The sequence below is a fragment of the Astatotilapia calliptera genome, chromosome 19 (assembly GCF_900246225.1).
Source record: "Astatotilapia calliptera chromosome 19, fAstCal1.2, whole genome shotgun sequence".
NCBI lineage: Eukaryota > Metazoa > Chordata > Actinopteri > Cichliformes > Cichlidae > Astatotilapia > Astatotilapia calliptera.
The window spans coordinates 416426-437458 of NC_039320.1; the positions used below are offsets into that span (position 1 = coordinate 416426).

Here is a 21033-nt window from a genome sequence, read left to right on the forward strand (position 1 = left end):
ATGAGCACTGACAGGTGAAGTGAATAACACTGACATTTCTTCATGATAGCAACTGTTAGTGAGTGGGCTATATCAGCGAACAAGTGAACATGTAGGTCCCAACGTTGATGTGTTAGAAGCAGGAAAAATGGGCCAAATTGGGATGTGACTAGATGGGTTAGAGCATCTCCAAAACTGCAGTTCTTGTGGGAGTTTCCTGGTCTGCAGTGGTCAGTATCTATTAAAATGGTCCAAGGAAGAAAGAGTGGTGAGCCAGTGACAGGGTCATCACTGGCCAAGTCTCACTGATGCACACAGGGAGTAACTGTGACAAGCTAATGTTGCTCAAATTGCCAAAAAAGTTGATGCTGGTTTAAAAATTACTGATAGCTCAATTGATATGTGTGGGAATACACAGTGCATTCCAGTTTGCAAATGGGGCTGCATAACTGCAGACCTCCCAGGGTGCCCATGCTGACCTGCATCTCCCACCAAAACCACCACCAATGTGCATGTGAGCATCAGAACTGGACAACGGAGCAATGGTAGAAGGTAGTCTGGTGTGGTCTAAGGAGCTTGGAAAGAAAAGTGTTTGGAGAAGCTTCTTCAGTTCTAAGAGCAACTGGTGGAGAGTCCCAGATTTTAAGCCCTATCCTCCCAACTAGGAAGGATCCGAAAGACAAACACAACAACAACAAAACAACAAACTTTATTTATATAGCACATTTAAAAACCAGTGGTGTACCAAAGTGCTTAAGAGAGTAGGATGAAGTAACAGGGAAGGATGAGGTCTATGGCAAGGTACCAAAACATGCTAGCAGGTTGAATGGCATTAAAACACAAAAGCAAAAGAATTGCATATAAAAGCATAAAAGAAAACTAAGTGTAAGGATAAAACAGTCAAAAAAATAATTAAAAATGATTAAAAGTAATTAAGAATAAGCCAAAGATAAGAATAAGCATTAAGCTAACTAACAAGCAAGCGTTAACTGGTAGATTTAACAACATTGTCATCCCCTATGTAGTCGGTTTATCAGAAAAACTCAGGAGAGTCTTCTCTAAGCACGACATCCCAGTGTACTTCAGACCCAGCCACACACTCAGACAAAAACCGGTTCATCCCAAAGCCCAAAGACAAAACTCCTAAACACAAACTTTTTTTCTTTTTCACCTATCCCGTTTGGTTCTTTTGCCATCAGAATTAAAGGCAAAGAAAGATGCCCAACGGATTTACTTTACCAAATGGACCATCCCAGCCTTGCCTTAATGATCTATTTGATTCACCTTTGCTTTTGTTGTTTATTTTGTTTTATTTTCACTTGCTACACATGGGACAGATTTGACTGGGGGAAAGATAAAGGACAAAAAAGAAAAACCAACAAAACAAACAGCCAAAAAAAATACATATATCAATCACCTGGATCACCTGTCAGGAAAGAAAAAAGAGAAAACGAGCAAAAAAAAAGAGAGCAATATAATAAATAACATCATCGCAATGACCTATGTGAATATAACAGTAAATACTAAATATTAAACATTATTGTGCAGCACGTAAGATTGACAGCGCACAGTGTGCTTTGAGGTAGGAGCCAAAAAGGGTGTAGTTTGTGTGTGTGAGCACCCGTGTGTACACCTCTGAGCATGAGCGCGCTTGTATTTAAAAGGTTCCTTCATGTAATGTATTTAGTATTTAGTATTTATTTATTTATTGTCATTGTCAGAGAACAATGAAATTGCATTTGGGGCTTCCGTACAACCCGTAAATAAAATAATGAAGAAAATAATAAATACCCCTTAAAACCCAAGTGTAAATATTTAACCCAGTGTGACTCCAGTGCAATAAGACAATCCTTAGCAACAACATGAGAACATGACAAGTAAACATGAGAACCTGACAAGTAAGTTCAGTGCTATTAAGAAGTTGGATATGGTTATTGTCCGTGAGAGGGGGGCAGAGAGTTCAGGAGCCTCACAGCCTGTGGATACAGGCTGTTGGCCAGTCTGGATGTTCTGGCCTGTATAGACCTGTACCTTCTCCCTGAGGGCAGCAGGTGGAAAAGGTGGCGCGCAGGGTGATGTTGGTCCCGCAGAATACTGTGCACCCGTCTCAGACAGCGAGTGGGGAAGATATTACTAATCTCTGGCAGACTTATTCCAATAATTCTGCCAGCTTCTTTCACCACCCGCTGGAGTGCTTGCTGATCGGCCTTGGTGCAGCTGGGGAACCACACTAGAAATCCATACGTCAGAACGCTGCTGATGGCACAGTTGTAGAAGTTCAACATCAGAGATCTGGGAATGTGTGCGCTCCGCAGTCTCCTCAGGTAGTAGAGGCGCTGTTGGGCTTTCCGTGCAACTGAGGTGATATGGTTGCCCCAGGACAGGTCCTCGGTCACAGTTACCCCCAAGAATTTAAAACTGCTCACCCTCTCCACCGCCTCACTGCCGATGAAGAGAGGCAGATGGTTGTTATGACCCTTCCTCCGGAAATCTACAATGATCTCCTTGGTCTTTTTGGTGTTTAAGACAGATGATCTGCTAGAGGGTGTGGGGAGCCACAGCCCCGTCCTCCAGGGCATGAAGCAGGTATGGAGGAGATCAAGACTCTAGACAACCAGAGGCTCTCAGAGCACAAGAGACCAAGGAAGACCAACAGAGGGGCAGCCGCGCCACTCTCCCAGAAAGAGCTGAGGAGAGCCCCAGATGAGGAGTCACTCAGCAGCCGCGGAGCAGAAGTGGTGGTGGGGGGGGGGGGGGGGGGGGGGGGGGGTTGCAGTGACGTGCCTGTGAGCTCCACCTGCAGCCAGCTGTGCCAGAGTGACCGAGCCAGCACAGCCTGTGTGTGTGGAGGGATGTCTGAAAAAAAAACTAAAAAACAAAGCAATCAGGCTGAATTAGGACCAGACTAATCCCCATCTTTTTTTCACATTGACACTGTTTATTTCTACTGTCTGTTTTTGGTCCATTTAGATTGCTAATGTAGTTTGTTAACAAAATGATGGTAAAAAACTTTTACCCTTGGTCTTGTGTGGTTTAAAACTACTTAAAAAGCGTGCCTATTTCGGGTCACTTTTGCCGGTCCCAAGCCCAGATAAAGGAGGAGGGTTGGAATTAAGATAAATGTAACTTGTGGTTCTAAATATTGTGGCATGCAGAGGTATCTTTACGAAGAAGCTCACAGAGAGAGATTGAGCTTGTTATTCAACCCCAAGCTGGTAGGGGGAGCTCTTTATTACAACACTTGCTGATGCTACACTGTGCTTCGAGGGTCATTAACAGCATAACAGAACTCACTTATGGTTGCATTCATTCTATAAAACAATAATTGTAAGTGACTTTGAACCGCAGTACAAACACAACATTCAAGATAACAGTTAAAAGTAGTGTAACCATAAACAATAAAACAAGAACATCTAAATAGCAGCATATGTCCCAAGGCATGATGGGAGAGAACTAGCTGTTCCCCCAACACGCCACACAGCCCCCACCTGAGTGGTTAGCTGTCCCCAGCAACCGGCATGTCCATAGCAAAGTCTCTGAGGTGTTGGGGAAGGCGACGGCTTCGTTGAGGACGTTCCGTGGGTCCCCCAGCTGTCTCTGAGGCCAGGTTGGGGGCCTGCCATTGAAGCTGGGATCCTGACCCCTCCATGGGTGGACTCAAGGGCTGATAGGGTGCCAGGCGATCACGATGGAGTACGACCACCCTGTTCCGTTTGACCAGCCGCACCCTGTAGACCACATCGGACAGCCCCTCGAGAACAGTGCAGGGTCCAACCCACTGACTCATCAGTTTTGGGAAAAGCCCTTTCTTCCTCTCCGGGCTGTAGGCCCACACCTGCTGACCTGGCAACAGTCCTTCCCCCTTTCAGCGGGTATCATAAGCTCGCTTCTGCCGGAAGTCTGCATCCCAGAGCGCCTGCCTGGTCAACTGGTGCACCTCCGGTAGCCGGGCGAGGAGGTTGTGGAGGTAGTCCAACCCGGGGTCCCCGCACACATCCTGCCCGGGGGGGATCCAAACACCAAGTCCACTGGGGTACGAAGCTCATGACCGAACATCAAGGCCGCTGGAGTGCACTTAGTAGATTACTGGACTGCAGAACGGTAGGCCATTAGGACCAGGGGAAGGTGTTGATCCCAGTCACGCTGCTGATGGGAGGTCAGGATAGCAAGCTGCGTGGCCAGGGTGCCGTTGAAGCGTTCCACCAACCCATCGCTTAGAGGGTGCAGTGGCGTCGTCCGGGTCTTCCTGATACCCAGCCGCTGACAGACCTCCTTGAACACCGCAGCCTCAAAATTCCGGCCCTGGTCGCTGTGCAGTTCCTCTGGTACCCCGAACCGGCAGAACATCTCGTTGACCAGACGCTCAGCAGTGGTAACAGCACTCTGGTCAGGGACTGCATAGGCCTCAGGCCACTTAGTGAAGTAGTCCATGGCAACCAGGACGTAGCGGTTCCCCTGGTCAGTGGTGGGGAAGGGTCCCAGGATGTCCACACCAACCCGTTCCATGGGAGCCCCCACCTGATACTGCTGCAAGGGGGCATGAGAGCGTTGGGAAGGCCCTTTCTGAGCCGTGCAGGCATCACACCGATGGACATGGAGCTCTACGTCCTGGCGACACCCGGGCCAGTAGAACCGAGTCCGAAGTTGCCGCAGAGTCTTGGTAACTCCAAAGTGTCCTGCCCCTGCTGCACCATGAACCAACTGGAGCACCCTGGACTGCAACTGCTGAGGTACCACGAGCTGGAGGACCTCACGGTGACCCCCGGGAGCCTGCCAGCGGCGATAGAGGAGGCCGTTTCGGTTTTTGAGGTTGACCCATTGGGAGTAGAGAGCCTTGGTCTCGAGGTCCAGTGCAGATACCTCTGGCCATGATGGTCTCTGACCAGCTCCAATCCAACACTGAACCTGGGAAAGGGCAGGGTCTTGGTTCTGGTCGTGTTGCAGCTGTTGGGGATCCATGGCCTCCAGACCCTCAGTATCCCCTGCGGCGGACTGGACCTGAAGACTGCTACAATGCCCACCTGGAACAGAGTCATTCTCAGGGCCGCCCTGTGGTGACGCGATCACTGAAGTCATGCCCTCCCGGTCCTCCAAGCGTTGGCAGTACCTGCACTGTTTTTCCTCACAAGGGCGTCGGGAGAAGGCATCTGCATTGGTGTGGAGATGTCCCGCCCGGTGACGGACCTCAAAGTGGTAATCTTGCAATGTCTCCAACCACCGGGCTAGCTGTCCCTCCGGTTCTTTAAAGCTGAGCAGCCAAGTGAGGGACGCATGGTCTGTGCGCAGGAGGAACTTCTTCCCGTAGAGGTAGGGTCTGAAATGGCGCAGACCCAGGATGATGGCCAGCAGCTCTCGACGGGTGACACAATAGTTCCTCTCCGGTCTGCTGAGGGAATGGCTGTAGTAGGAGATGACCCGCTCCCCCTCAGGGCCTTCCTGCGACAGCACAGCCCCCACCCCTGTGTTGCTGGCATCGGTGTCCATGACAAAAGGGAGTTGCAGGTCTGGGTAGGCTAGCACCGGTGCCTCAACCAGTGCAGATCAGAGCCGATCAAATGCAACGGCACTGTCCTCACTCCAATGGAACTCCCGGCCCTTCTGTGTGAGCCAGTGCAGGGGGCTTGCAATGGTAGCAAAGTCCTTGACGAAACGCCGGTAGTATGATGCCAGGCCAAGGAAACTCCACAACTCAGCAGTGTTGCCTGGAATGGGCCAATCTTTCACAGCGGCCACCTTCGCAGGGTCAGTGGAAACCCCTGCTCCGCTCACAACGTGACCCAAGAAGGTCGTCTCCTTTCGGAAGAGATGGCACTTTTTGGGGTGGAGGCGAAGGCCAGCCTGGCGGATAGCGTGGAAAACAGCAGTCAGGTTAGCCAAGGCTTTCTCGAAGTCTGTCGCGTGGACGAGGAGGTCATCCAGGTAGACCACACAGCGGTCGCGGGGGATGTCAGCCAGAACCCTCTCCATTAGGCGCTCGAATGTGGCTGGGGCATTGCAGAGGCCGAAGGGCATCACCTTAAACTGCCACAGTCCCTGGCCAATGGAGAAAGCAGTCTTTGGGCGGGCCTCTGGCATCAGCTCCACCTCCCAGTAGCCACTGCGCAAATCGAGGTAACTGAACCAGCAGGACCCAGCAATGTCGTCGAGGGCATCGTCAATCCGGGGCAATGGGTAGGAGTCCTTGCGTGTGATGCTGTTGAGTAGACGATAGTCGACACAAAACCGCCAGGTACCATCCTTTTTCCGAACCAGTACAGCCGGGGCTGCCCAGGGGCTGTTTGAGGGTTCGATGATGCCCGCCTCTGCCATTTCCCTGATCTTTTGCTCTGCTGCGGCACGCTTGGCAAGGGGAAGGCGACGAGGGCGGAGGCGGATGGGCCGTGCATCTCCAGTGTCAATGTCGTGTTGTACCAGGCTGGTTTGCATGCAGTCCTCATCCTTGGCTGCAAAGATGTCGGCAAACAAGTCGAGTATCTCTCGCAGCTGCCGTCGCTGATCAGCCTGGAGACCCTCGCAGCTCCTCTGGTATAGATCCTCGACAGCTTGCTTGGTCTCTGCAGACAGTTGCGGTACTGCTGGTGAAGGGGAGCCCCCTTCCCCCGCCAGCGGCGACAGGTCCTCAGGCTTCCTGACGCTGGCTGAAAAAGTAGAGGCAGGCAGCGGGACTTCCTTTGTGGTGTGGAGCTTCACAGCCTCCGTGCCCAGGTAAAGGATTGCTCGGGACACGTCCACTGTGGCCTCCCATTTGGCTAACAGGTCCAGGCCAATGATGCATTGGTCCTGGATGCTGGCTAGCCAGAACTGGTGGTCCACGGTGCAGTTAGCAACAGTCACCGGGAGGGATCTTTCCCCCTTAACTTTGGCACGCTCCCCCGTGACTGTGGTGATGTGGAGCTGAGTAGGCTGCCAACCCTGCGGTATTGGGCCATCAGAACCAAGGAGGACTCCAGCCTGTACTAAGGAGAGTGTGGATCCAGTGTCTATCAGGGCTCTACAGGTGGTGCCGGCAAGGTCACAGTCCAGATACAGTCCCCGTGTCTGGCCGAGCCGGCCAACCCGCAAGTGTGATTCGGAGGACAGAGTGGTGGCAGGGGGCAGTTCCTCCGTTGTGCCACCCCGCCTTAGTTTAACGGCAGCTGGGGTGCCAAGCTTTGTGGGCTTGGTGCTGGACAGTAGCGTGGGATGTGGCCTGGTTCTCCACACCGATGGCAGTTACCCCTGGATTGGCCTCCTGCTCGCCTATTCCCTCGCCGAGATCGCCAGGGTGGTGTGTTGGTGGTTTGGCGGGCCTCCTCCTCCTGGTCGCTCCTTTCGTAGTCCGTTTGGCGCACTTGGTGACTTATGCCAGGGCTGCGTGCACCTGGGCTGAGCAAATGCTCCACTCTTTCGGCCTCAGTTAGAGCTGCCACCAGGGTTTCTGGTGCATGCAGACGGATGTGCTCTTGTAATCGTTTTGGCTGGAGACCCCGGACAAAAGCCTGGAGAGCAAGCTCTTCTTGTGCTGCAGCATCAAAAGCAGGGTACCCTCTACGTGCATAAAGACGTAGGTCAGCAGCATAGGCACCCAGACTCTCCTCTTGTCTCCGTGGGCGGCTAGCAAGTTTATCTCGGGCATCATCTGCATGTGTACGGAGGCCAAACCTGCTCTGCATTGCTCTGGCAACAGCAGGCCAACTTAAACGCTCTTCTGGCTGAAGATCTGTGAGGATCTGCAGGGCCCTGCCTTCCAAGGCGAGGGCAACTTGGACAGCTGTCTCCTCTGTTGACCAACCGTTTAGCTGAGCAGCCAGCTGTACCTGGATAAGGTAGGTCTCTGGAGGTGCCTCCCCATTATAGCGTGGCAGCTTCATGCTCCCCCGGACAGGAGCCCCTGATGGCGGCAGCTGCTGCACTTGGTCCTGGAGACAGTTGACGTTGTCCCCCTCGGCTGCCAACAATGAGGGTGTGCTGCTCCCAGGCATCACCATGAGTGGAGGCTGGCTGGTTGCTCGTGGTCTTGGAGCCTGCAGCATGCCTTGGCGGCTCCGACAGCTCCCCAGTGGGCGGGGGTGTGAGGCTCCATCTGGTAAGCCCCACAGATCTTCCCCTGGCTGGCTTGCTGCTGCCTGGGGCTCTCCCCGCTTCTTCGATCGTGCTCCATTCACTGCTTCCAGGCGAGTGATAAGCTCCTTGATCTTCCTCAGCTCCTCTTCCTCTTTCAGAATAGTGGCCATGCTCTTGGAATCCCACTTCTGACACCAATGTGGCATGCAAAGGTATCTTTACGAAGAAGCTCACAGAGAGATATTGAGCTTGTTATTCAACCCCAAGCTGGTAGGGGGAGCTCTTTATTACAACACTTGCTGATGCTACACTGTGCTTCGAGGGTCATTAACAGCATAACAGAACTCACTTATGGTTGCATTCATTCTATAAAACAATAACTGTAAGTGACTTTGAACCGCAGTACAAACACAACATTCAAGATAACAGTTAAAAGTAGTGTAACCATAAACAATAAAACAAGAACATCTAAATAGCAGCATATGTCCCAAGGCATGATGGGAGAGAACTAGCTGTTCCCCCAACACGCCACAATATATTCTAAATGCATTTAGGGTGTTTTTTACTCACTTTATGTCTTTTCCACGATGTTATTTCTCTTTCCTACTGCGTAGTTTACAAGCATGACCAATTATGCAAATTAGGCGATGGCATCACTTCTAGCGACTTCTAGAACAGCCTATAGTGATTTTCCATAATGAGGAGTTGACATTACTGCCCCAGTGCAAGATGTACATCATGTATTTGGAGCTGCTACCTGCAGTGTTCATTCTCTGTCTTGCCTCTTGAGAGGTCAGCTCAGCTAAAGGTTTGCTTGCAGCTATGGTGGCAATGATCAAAAGTGTGAGGGCTTAATTTACAAGAGCTGTGTGCCTATGAATGGCAAGTGTAGGTGTGTTTTCTCTTTCCAGTGCTCTTTTACAAATGGAATGCAGCAGCCCTGTGAACCTCTGTGTCCTGTGATGTGCTGCTTCATTAAACAGATTCAGGATGTGCATTTATCTGATAGACTGTTCGTCTGCTTTGCTGACAGCCAGGTATAAAGCTTTACATAAACAGATACACTGCCACTGGATTTTGGAGGCCATTTCCCTAGCATAAAGTACCAAAGGTCTCTCATTGCCTCAGTGTGTGAGACCACATACCACCAGGGAATGGCAGCCTTATTTAAAGAGTTTATATGAGTGATATCATCACAAACCCAGAGGGTTCATACGAGAGGCTGATCCAAAAGCAGACTCAAGAGCTGACTTACTTTTTGATCAAGCTTTATTTACACACCAAAACAAGGATTATCTGTACACATGTGTACACATACGCACAAACACACACACATGGAGAGATTTCTGGCAAGCAGTTCTGAAACAGAGGAAAGACTGCAGTGAGCTAAGACTTTATTACAGAAGGTAGCCGTGGTTTGGGGGGTGCAGGACTGATCTGATTATGGTCAGAACCAGTCTGCTTGAGGAGAGGAGGGCTGTAGAGGCTGTGCAAAGGGCCCAGGTTCGAGGTCGTTAAGTAGCGACATCATACTTTTTACAGTTTGGCTGAAGAAGGGAGGCGTTGACTGGCATTCAGTGGGCACAACAGGGGAGGCCAGCAATTTAGATGGAGAGGAGTTCTCCAGAGAAGCAGGGCTAATCAGAGTAGGAATGTTAGGAAAGGAGAATGTATCCGGCTGTGGAGCGGCAGGGAGGTGGTTAAGGAGTGACCACATGTCTTCCTGAATGTCAGCGAAACCAATAGGCTCTTTTTGGTGTTGAAAGAATGTGGCAGAAGAGGTAAATGATGTGGATAGAGACGTATATACAGGAGAAGCAGGGTTGGTCTGATTTAGGTGATGACCAGTGAGTGGAGAGGAGGGCTGCTGAGACTGCTCAGAAGTGAGGAGGGGGTCAAGCTGTTCCACCACTGACAGCAGTGCTTCATCAGTGTCACTGACAAAAGTGGCCTGGAGCTGGACGGGTGCAGCAGAGGAGGCCAGTGATGCAGATGGGGAGAAATCCACACGAGTCCTGCCATTAATTAATTCTTCGATCTTAAATATGATCAACCTATCTCTAATAATCGGCTATGTACCACAGGCCTTCAAGCTGGCTGTAGTTAAACCTTTACTCAAAAAGCCATCTCTAGACCCAGCAGTCTTAGCTAATTATAGGCCAATCTCCAACCTTCCTTTCATATCAAAAATCCTTGAAAGAGTAGTTGTCAAACAGCTAACAGATCATCTGCAGAGGAATGGTTTATTTGAAGAGTTTCAGTCAGGTTTCAGAGCTCAGCACAGCACAGAAACAGCTTTAGTGAAGGTTACAAATGATCTTCTTGTGGCCTCTGACAGTGGACTCATCTCTGTGCTTGTCCTGCTAGACCTCAGTGCAGCGTTCGATACTGTTGATCATAATATCCTATTAGAGCGATTAGAACATGCTGTAGGTATTACAGGTACTGCACTGCAGTGGTTTGTATCATATCTATCTAATAGACTCCAATTCGTGCATGTAAATGGAGAGTCCTCTTCACACACTGAGGTTAATTATGGAGTTCCACAGGGTTCAGTGCTAGGACCAATTCTGTTTACATTATACATGCTTCCCTTAGGCAGCATCATTAGAAGACATAGCATACATTTTCACTGCTATGCAGATGACACCCAGCTCTATCTGTCCATGAAGCCAGATAACACACACCAATTAGTTAAACTGCAGGAATGTCTTAAAGACATAAAGACCTGGATGGCCGCTAACTTTCTGCTTCTTAATTCAGATAAAACTGAGGTTATTGTACTCGGCCCTGAAAATCTTAGAAATATGGTATCTAATCAGATTCTTACTCTGGATGGCATTACCTTGGCCTCCAGTAACGCTGTGAGGAACCTTGGAGTCATTTTTGACCAGGACATGTCCTTCAACGCACATATTAAACAAATATGTAAGACTGCTTTCTTCCATTTGCGCAACATCTCTAAAATTAGAAATATCCTGTCTCAGAGTGACGCGGAAAAACTAGTTCATGCATTTATTACTTCCAGGCTGGACTACTGTAATTCATTATTATCAGGATGTCCAAAAAACTCACTGAAAAGCCTTCAGCTAATCCAAAATGCTGCAGCAAGAGTCCTGACAGGGACTAGAAAGAGAGAGCATATTTCTCCTGTTTTGGCTTCCCTTCACTGGCTTCCTGTTAAATCCAGAATTGAATTCAAAATCCTGCTCCTCACATACAAGGTCTTAAATAATCAGGCCCCATCTTATCTTAATGACCTTGTAGTACCATATCACCTTATTAGAGCGCTCCGCTCTCGCTCTGCAGGCCTACTTGTTGTTCCTAGAGTATTTAAAAGTAGAATGGGAGGGAGAGCCTTCAGTTTTCAGGCCCCTCTTCTGTGGAACCAGCTTCCAGTTTGGATTCGGGAGACAGACACTATCTCTACTTTTAAGATTAGGCTTCAAACTTTCCTTTTTTCTAAAGCATATAGTTAGGGCTGGACCAGGTGACCCTGAATCCTCCCTTTGTTATGCTGCAATAGATGTAGGCTGCCGGGGGATTCCCATGATGCATTGAGTTTTTCCTTTCCAGTCACCTTTCTCACTCACTATGTATTAATAGACCTCTCTGCATTGAATCATATCTGTTATTAACCTCTGTCTCTCTTCCACAGCATGTCTTTATCCTGTCTTCCTTCTCTCACCCCAACCGGTCGCAGCAGATGGCCGCCCCTCCCTGAGCCTGGTTCTGCCGGAGGTTTCTTCCTGTTAAAAGGGAGTTTTTCCTTCCCACTGTCGCCAAAGTGCTTGCTCATAGGGGGTCATATGATTGTTGGGTTTTTCTCTGTATCTATGAAGCGCCTTGAGGCGACTTTTGTTGTGATTTGGCGCTATATAAATAAAATTGAATTGAATTGAATTGAATTGAGAAGCTGGGAGGACCGGATTTACTTGACACACAGGTGCATCAGCTGCTGTCTGTGTGTTCTGCAGCTGCACACACGCTGACTGCTGATCAGGAAGGTTGGTAACAGCTGGCTGTCTCTGTGGCTGCTCAAGAGGCTCCTTCGCAACTGAATAAGAAGATGGTTGTGTCTGAGCTGGCGTCACACAAAGCCTCTTGGCCTGTTGATCTTCCTGTTTAGGTTCAGATGCTGCACAAACAAACACAAACAAAAACACAGTAAGTCTTCTTTCGTTAACAGATTTCCGTCTTCTTTTCATCACATTTCACATGAAAAAAAGTCGTAATTCCCAGAAATCTCCTCTCACCTGTGCTCGAGGTGCGATTTCGTGTTCTCTTCCTCTTTTTGCCCTAAAAACAAAAATATGAGAATTTTCATCAGTTGATCCAAACTCTGTGCACTGGTTGCTTCATAATTAAGTGCAGTGATGGGCACATGTATGAACTGCATGTTAGCACTTTGGACATACGTAGTTTTCTTTGGTGGACCAGTCTGGATGCTCTGTGGTGTGACGGCATCTCTCGCTTTCAGCCTGATCAAAATATTTAGCTTGTTGTTCTTTTGAGAGAGACCTCCACTGAAGACAGACAATCATGAGAACCCACTGTCAGCAACTGAATGTAAGGAGGCACCACTAAAGGAAGCTGATTACAATAATTCGCACAAACATCTGCAGATGAAAGACAGACAGATTCCTGCAGATCACTGACACAAAGCACCACAGAAACTTACTTTGGAGTGGAGGTGTTGGATGGGGGAGCAGGAGGGACAAAATCCCAGACTGGAACACCGTGCCTACACAGATGCAGAGACGGATACGAGATAACAGAGTTTATGAAGATACAGATGTTCAGCAGCTGTGTTCACTGGTGTGTTTGTGTGTTTTACGTACAGTTCTCCAGCAGGATGCAGGTACTGGATCATTTGTGGAATCCTGAGCACATTACGCTTGAAACACACAAAACACACAACAGATGATGAGAAAAGCTGGAATGCTATGATCTATCCACTCGGTAGAAGAAGTGATCAGTGGGAGGAGAAGATGTGCATAGAACTACATTCATACATAGCTGGACTTTGATCTCCTGCGTTATTCTTTGGAAATATGTTTCACTGGCAGCGACTAAGTTTACTGTTCAGCATTTTAGAGTCAAATAAAACTTTTTATTTCATGTGGACTGAAGAATGCAACAGTTTTAAGCATCTTTATCAATAAAACTTCAATGAGACCTGTCACTACCTCTGGGTGTCTCAGCTGTCCCTGGCTATCTGTCCCTGGCTGACTGTAGAGGTGAGCTGGTGCTGAGACCATGAGTGGAACCAGCTGCTGATACACAGGAGGAGCTGGTTCTGGGAGGATGTTGCTAAAGAATCCTCCAGTCTGAGGATCTGATGCTGGCTGAGGGGGAGCAGGTGTCCAAGTGGGGAAAGGAGGGAGAGGCAAAGGGTAGGATGTTTGCCCCAGAATGCCAACTTCAGGAGTGGAAGGCGCTTCTTCCCACTGCACTGTTTCCAAAATATAATTGTTTTCGTCCCTGATGTCCATTTTAAAGACAGACAGGTTGAGGGGGTCGCTCAGAAGAATGGAAAACTGCGTCTGTCTAAGATCCTGTGGCACACACAATTATAAAAGGTTTTGCTCTCTTTAGACTGCGTTCTTACATCTCATATAATACAGAACTAAACTAAGGACAAGTATTATGTGGGAACAAGGTGTGAGTTAACAGTTAAAATCAGTTAGAGTGAAAGTCATATTAAAATCTGATATTTACTGATGATAAGATATTTAAAAGTGTTATATTTGTACTAATTCAAACTAAACAGAGAAATACAAAAAACTAACAAACTAATTAACAGCCTGTTAACCGTCATGACTTCACTGCATTTATATAACAGCAACTGTTCTTGAGTTTGTAACACAAACATTTTATATTCAAGAATCTGTAATTCAATAACACTAACATGCATTGAGATGAAATCACCCCAAAGTTTGATTAAAATGTAACAAGAATGTGCTGTATGAAGGCAGTTACTGCCAACAGGTTTATTTAAATACTGCAGATATATTTTAAAGTACATTTTTCTGATCATTGCAGTTTTTGTTTAAATTTTAGTTGGATACTTGTTTTTTTTACATGATGTGGATTACTTAGGTCACTGCAAAATCACACAGTAGCTCAATAATTCAAACATCACTTTGCACACTTTGTTTACATGTTGAGGGACACAGTAAAACAGGAAAAATATCGATTTTGAAAAAGTAATTGTGTGGCTTAAAGATTCAAGTGTATTATTTAGATGTTCCACTGCATTAGATGATCTTAAAACTATGCTTTAAGTACTCACCAACAATTTTCAGCGATGGTTCAGTTAAATATTTTAAAATGCTGTTCAAAAGTAGTTTTGAGGTTTGTTTCCAGCATCTCTTTATCCACAGTCATCATCATGGCTGGATCAACCTTCTCAGGGACCCTGGGGCAGACAGTTGATGTTGGGCACCGACTGAGAACACAGCACATGTCAGGATCATTATTGTCTTAGTAACCAAATTATAAGCAGCAGGGCTAGACTGGGACAAAAAAATCAGCCCGGGCATTTTGACTGGTGACCGGCCCACCAGGTATTATAGGAAAAACCATAAAGCCTTTGAATGAAAACAAATGCTGTTGTCACAGTGATGTACACTGTCTTGTTGGTATATACAGTGGGGCAAAAAAGTATTTAGTCAGCCACCGATTGTGCAAGTTCCCCCACTTAAAATGATGACAGAGGTCAGTAATTTGCACCAGAGGTACACTTCAACTGTGAGAGACAGAATGTGAAAAAAAAAATTCATAAATTCACATGGTAGGATTTGTAAAGAATTTATTCGTATATCAGGGTGGAAAATAAGTATTTGGTCAATAACAAAAATACAACTCAATACTTTGTAACATAACCTTTGTTGGCAATAACAGAGGTCAAACGTTTACTATAGGTCTTTACCAGGTTTGCACACACAGTAGCTGGTATTTTGGCCCATTCCTCCATGCAGATCTTCTCGAGAGCAGTGATGTTTTGGGGCTGTCGCCGAGCAACACGGACTTTCAACTCCCGCCACAGATTTTCTATGGGGTTGAGGTCTGGAGACTGGCTAGGCCACTCCAGGACTTTCAAATGCTTCTTACGGAGCCACTCCTTTGTTGCCCGGGCGGTGTGTTTTGGATCATTGTCATATTGGAAGACCCAGCCTCGTTTCATCTTCAAAGTTCTCACTGATGGAAGGAGGTTTTGGCTCAAAATCTCACGATACATGGCCCCATTCATTCTGTCCTTAACACGGATCAGTCGTCCTGTCCCCTTGGCAGAAAAACAGCCCCATAGCATGATGTTTCCACCCCCATGCTTCACAGTAGGTATGGTGTTCTTGGGATGCAACTCAGTATTCTTCTTCCTCCAAACACGACGAGTTGAGTTTATACCAAAAAGTTGTACTTTGGTTTCATCTGACCACATGACATTCTCCCAATCCTCTGCTGTATCATCCATGTGCTCTCTGGCAAACTTCAGACGGGCCTGGACATGCACTGGCTTCAGCAGCGGAACACGTCTGGCACTGCGGGATTTGATTCCCTGCCGTTGTAGTGTGTTACTGATGGTGACCTTTGTTACTTTGGTCCCAGCTCTCTGCAGGTCATTCACCAGGTCCCCCCGTGTGGTTCTGGGATCTTTGCTCACCGTTCTCATGATCATTTTGACCCCACGGGATGAGATCTTGCGTGGAGCCCCAGATCGAGGGAGATTATCAGTGGTCTTGTATGTCTTCCATTTTCTGATGATTGCTCCCACAGTTGATTTTTTCACACCAAGCTGCTTGCCTATTGTAGATTCACTCTTCCCAGTCTGATGCAGGTCTACAATACTTTTCCTGGTGTCCTTCGAAAGCTCTTTGGTCTTGGCCATGGCGGAGTTTGGAGTCTGACTGTTTGAGGCTGTGGACAGGTGTCTTTTATACAGATGATGAGTTCAAACAGGTGCCATTCATACAGGTAACGAGTGGGGGACAGAAAAGCTTCTTACAGGAGACATTACAGGTCTGTGAGAGCCAGAGATTTTCCATGTTTGAGGTGACCAAATACTTATTTTCGACCCTAATTTACGAATAAATTCTTTACAAATCCTACCATGTAAATTCATGGATTTTTTTTTCACATTCTGTCTCTCACAGTTGAAGTGTACCTCTGGTGCAAATTACTGACCTCTGTCATCATTTTAAGTGGGGGAACTTGCACAATCGGTGGCTGACTAAATACTTTTTTGCCCCACTGTATGTAGCAGTCTAATAAACTTAAACCTACACCATCCTCCCTATTCTGGTATTCTAAACAGTACCCAAAAGTAGACTGCTTGGTCGAGTTAACCTCCTGAACTATAGATAGTAGATAGTAGATAGTAGATCTTCAACACCATGTGTTGTAGATCTACAACACATGGTGAAAACCTAAAATTAAGACAGAGAAGACTAGAGGTGAGTCATGATCATTACTGATTACTGATGGCAGATTTAGATATATTTTCATAAACCATTCATTTGCCACGTCAATAAACAGCATGGCAGGGCAAAATACTTTTTCTAACATGGCATTCATAACATGGCATTCTAACATGGCAACCTTTAAAAAGTGAAAGGAGACAGAAAGACAGGTGAGAAAGAATAAAACTTAATTGACTTTTTGATGGCATTTTACACACAGTACTGGTACAGAATCTAGAAAATGTGGGAAAATACTGGCATCATATACAGTACTTAGCTACTTCTGAAGAAATTATGATGGGGCCCAAAAAAATTACTATGTACAATAATGGATTTCTATACATTTTACATCAGATGAAAACGTTTGTTGTAAGATTCAGATAATTATTTGTTATGCCCGGTATGCCCGATGGCTAGTCCAGCTATGCTAAGCAGAGACACAAAACCATGCTCAGAAAGGTTCATGCTTGTTTTCTGTTTTGAGAAAACAAGCATGAACCTTTCTGGTGACTGGCCCATGGTGACTCTGGACGAGCTGCAGAGATCTACAGCTCAGGTGGGGGAATCTGTCCATAGGACAACTATTAGTCGTGCACTGCACAAAGTTGGTCTTTATGGAAGAGTGGCAAGAAGAAAGCCATTGTTAACAGAAAACCATAAGAAGTCCCGTTTGCAGTTTGCCACAAGCCATGTGGGGGACACAGCAAACATGTGGAAGAAGGTGCTCTGGTCAGATGAGACCAAAATGGAACTTTTTGGCCAAAATGCAAAATGCTATGTGTGGCGGAAAACTAACACTGCACATCACTCTGAACACACCATCCCCACTGTTAGATATGGTGGTGGCAGCATCATGCTCTGGGGGGCTTCTCTTCAGCATGGACAGGGAAGCTGGATGGAGCCAAATACAGGGCAATCTTGGAAGAAAACCTCTTGGAGTCTGCAAAAGACTTGAGACTGGGGCGGAGGTTCACCTTCCAGCAGGACAACGACCCTGAACATAAAGCCAGGGCAACAATGGAGTGGTTTAAAACAATGGAGTGGTTTAAAACAAAACATATCCATGTGTTAGAACGGCCCAGTCAAAGTCCAGATCTAAATCCAATCGAGAATCTGTGGCAAGATCTGAAAACTGCTGTTCACAAACGCTGTCCATCTAATCTGACTGAGCTGGAGCTGCTTTGCAAAGAAGAATGGGCAAGAGTTTCAGTCTCTAGATGTGCAAAGCTGGTAGAGACAAACCTAAAAGACTGGCAGCTGGAATTGCAGCAAAAGGTGGTTCTACAAAGTATTGACTCAGGGGGCTGAATAATTACGCACACCCCACTTTGCAGTTATTTATTTGTAAAAAATGTTTGGAATCATGTATGATTTTCGTTCCACTTCTCACATGTGCACCACTTTGTGTTGGTCTTTCACATGGAATTCCAATAAAACTGATTCATGTTTGTGGCTGTAATGTGACAAAATGTGGAAAAGTTCAAGGGGACCAAATACTTTTGCAAGCCACTGTACTTCTCAAATAATCTCTAAGGATCCGAATTTTTAATAAAGACTCTTATTATTATTAGGATAAAAGCTTGATATAAACATAACAGTTTATAATATGTCAGCAGTATCCCTACAAGGCATATAACACCACTGCACACCAGCACTGCGCTTATATGATACTTTAATCAAGATATTGTTATAATTTCATCACATTAGCTCAACGGGGTCACAAAAATTTCCCACATACTAGAAATGATCTGCTCAGCATTACAAAAATTACATTTTCAACAAAGATTGGAGTAAAAATGCAGTTACGGGAAAAACATGTCTGTCTACAAATATTAACTAAACATTTTTATGTGCTACAAAATGGACATAATGGGGTGATTAAAACAATAGCTGTCACTTCCTTTATTTCCTATATTATCTCCAGTCATAGCAGAGGGCAGTGACACTATTGGTTTAACCCCAAAAAGGTGATTGTGTTCATCTGGACGTACCTTTTGTGGATGGACGTTTTTCCGTCCGTCCATCCATGGTGAAGGCTACACACCGCTTTCTGACATTTTTTTCATCCTCAGGCGCAAGATGCAACTCAGCTGCTTTCAGCTCAAAAACGTAACCAAGGTATGGTTTGGATTTGATGTATCCCTCTATTGGCTCTTTGAGTACATCAACATTTGCCAGTGGATTCAGCACCCTGCTGCTCACAGACTAGATCAGGCTAAGTGTTGGGTCTGCGCTTCCACAGGTCCCGCTGGTTTAGAAACTTATTCCCATCAACGATAAGGAAGCAAGACAATCAGTGATCAATCGATTTTACTTGCGCAAGGGAAACCCTGGGGTGTCTCAGAAAAGCACTCTGAATCCAACCACAGACGACTTGTTGTGCTTTAGAGTTTCCTCCACATTGAAAACTGACATGTACTGCAATGCTCCAATGTTGTCCGGCAGTCTCACTCTCAACTCATTGACTGGCAGATATGCCAGAGATTCTGGCAGATGTGTAAAAATAACTCAGTTGTTTGGTGGTGGCTATTGCAGAGCTGCCACAAGAGGCCAGGTGGATGAGGGAAAGGTGAGGCAGGAGGAGCAGAGGCGGCCGCCGGTCCGAGTGTCAGGTGAACTGAACTTCAGGTAAGAAGTTATGACCTTCTTACCTGAAGGTCAGATATAAACCAAGTTTAGGTGGAGTTTATTTTCGTTGTGCTGACTTTTTACCGTCAGTTACTGCGTACTAGCTAGCATGACGGAATTTCTACAGCTGGGTGGGTGCTATGTTATTGATAGTGAACTTTATTTTATTCATAAGGTTAGTTAGTAGAGTTGCCAACCGTCCCCTAAAAAAGGGAATTGTCCCGTATTCAGAGAAAATATTACGCGTTTGGTATGGAGGTGAAAAGGAACAGTTTGTCCCGTACTTCAGCAAGGATGGAAAAAGACACAACGCTGGAGTTTTTCTCTGTCTTTACGCTGTCAGCTGTCTCTTCTTCTCTCATTCAATCATGAAACTGATCAATGATCGGCTGATCGGCTTTTCTCTCTTGCTTGTTTATCGCCCACTTTGCGCCAGGAAGAGGAAACCAGCGGATGTCGCGCTAAACAACAGCAGCACGTTTAAGCTTGATCAGCTGTTGTTAGAATTTATTTAATATTAATTTCTAGTATCAGCTGATGTTTGCTGGAGCTACAGCTGCAAAAGCTGCTGGTGATTATGTCGGTTTGGTTATCTGGGGAGAGGGAAACATGAAGATGAAACCAGGAGATGTCCTCACTGAATCATCAGAGCTGGACAGGTGATGGAGAAACAGGTTTACCTTTTAGGTGACATGAATGAGTTGAAGGGAAGTTATGAACTGTTTCTGAGAGACAAATAACACCAGGATCTTTTCTGTGTAGCTGACAGCTGGTAACTGTGCAGGGGCGGGTCTAGCAAAGTTTTGCCAGGCGGGCCAGGTGGGGCATTAACAGGGAGAGGGGGGCATCTCATTTAAAATATCTAGTTTTTATTAAATAATTATCTGAATCTTACAACCAAAGTTTTTATCTGATGTACAACGTATAGAAATCATACATATACCAACAAGACAGTGAACATCACTGTCACAACAGCGTTTGTTTTCATTCAAAGGCTTTATGATTTTTCCTATAATACCTGGTGGGCCGGTCTCTAATCAAAATGCCAAGGCCGATTTTTTGTCCCAGTCCAGCCCTGCTTCTACAGATGATCTGTAAACTGGTTGACAACTACTCTTTCAAGGATTTTTGAAATGAAAGGAAGGTTGGAGATTGGCCTATAATTAGCTAAGACAGCTGGGTCTAGAGATGCTTTTTAAGTAAGGGTTTAACTACAGCCAGCTTGAAGGCCTGTGGTACATAGCTGTTTATTAGAGATAGGATGATAATATTTAAGATTGAAGCATTAATTAATGGCAGGAATTCTTTGAGCAGTTTTGTAGGAATGGGGTCACTGATCCACTGACCTCAGAGATTCAGACATGTATGACTGATAGGCATTTAAAAATTTTGGACTCTGAAAGTCATCAACAAAATCCTAAACTGGACCATTAGTAGGCGATCCAGGGATGATTTACTCGGGTGGAATAAAAGGTAATTACAATGATACAGGTGAGATGAAATAAAGACATCATTATAATCATTTAAACTTCAATTTGAGATTTAAGACAGGGAACAGATAATAAAAAACAGAAAATGAAAGCATGTTTGTACAAACAAGGCAGCATATTTTATCTTTACTTCTTTACACTAAAAAGTGTATGTGGTTTTAATTTTTTATAAGTAATGAGCAATTTACTTCCCTGGCCCACTTGATAACAAATTGCAGATTTTTTTTAACCTGTGAAGAAATAACAGCAAAAGGTTCTTTTCTTGACTTTTATACATTTTATTTTGAGATTTATTCACATATTTTGCTGCTTAACTTCTTATAAACGAGAGACTAACTCTTTTACTCAGTGTGATTGTTTTTAATGTCGCTCTAAGTTTGATCTGTTATTGTACATTTTTCACGTTTGTACGGGATATTGTATTTGTTTTA

General features: G+C 46.0%; 1 protein-coding gene across 1 annotated transcript; it reads right to left on the minus strand.

Annotated features, from left to right (window-relative positions):
- Positions 1-9232: 9232 nt before the first annotated feature.
- LOC113012641 (transcription factor 7-like 1) lies at positions 9233-13517 on the minus strand. Its single transcript, XM_026152942.1, is given in 8 exon segments — positions 9233-9289; positions 9416-10035; positions 11936-12160; positions 12279-12321; positions 12441-12548; positions 12704-12766; positions 12864-12905; positions 13212-13517. Coding segments are annotated over 8 exon segments (1464 nt in total).
- Between the last annotated feature and the right edge of the window lie 7516 nt (positions 13518-21033).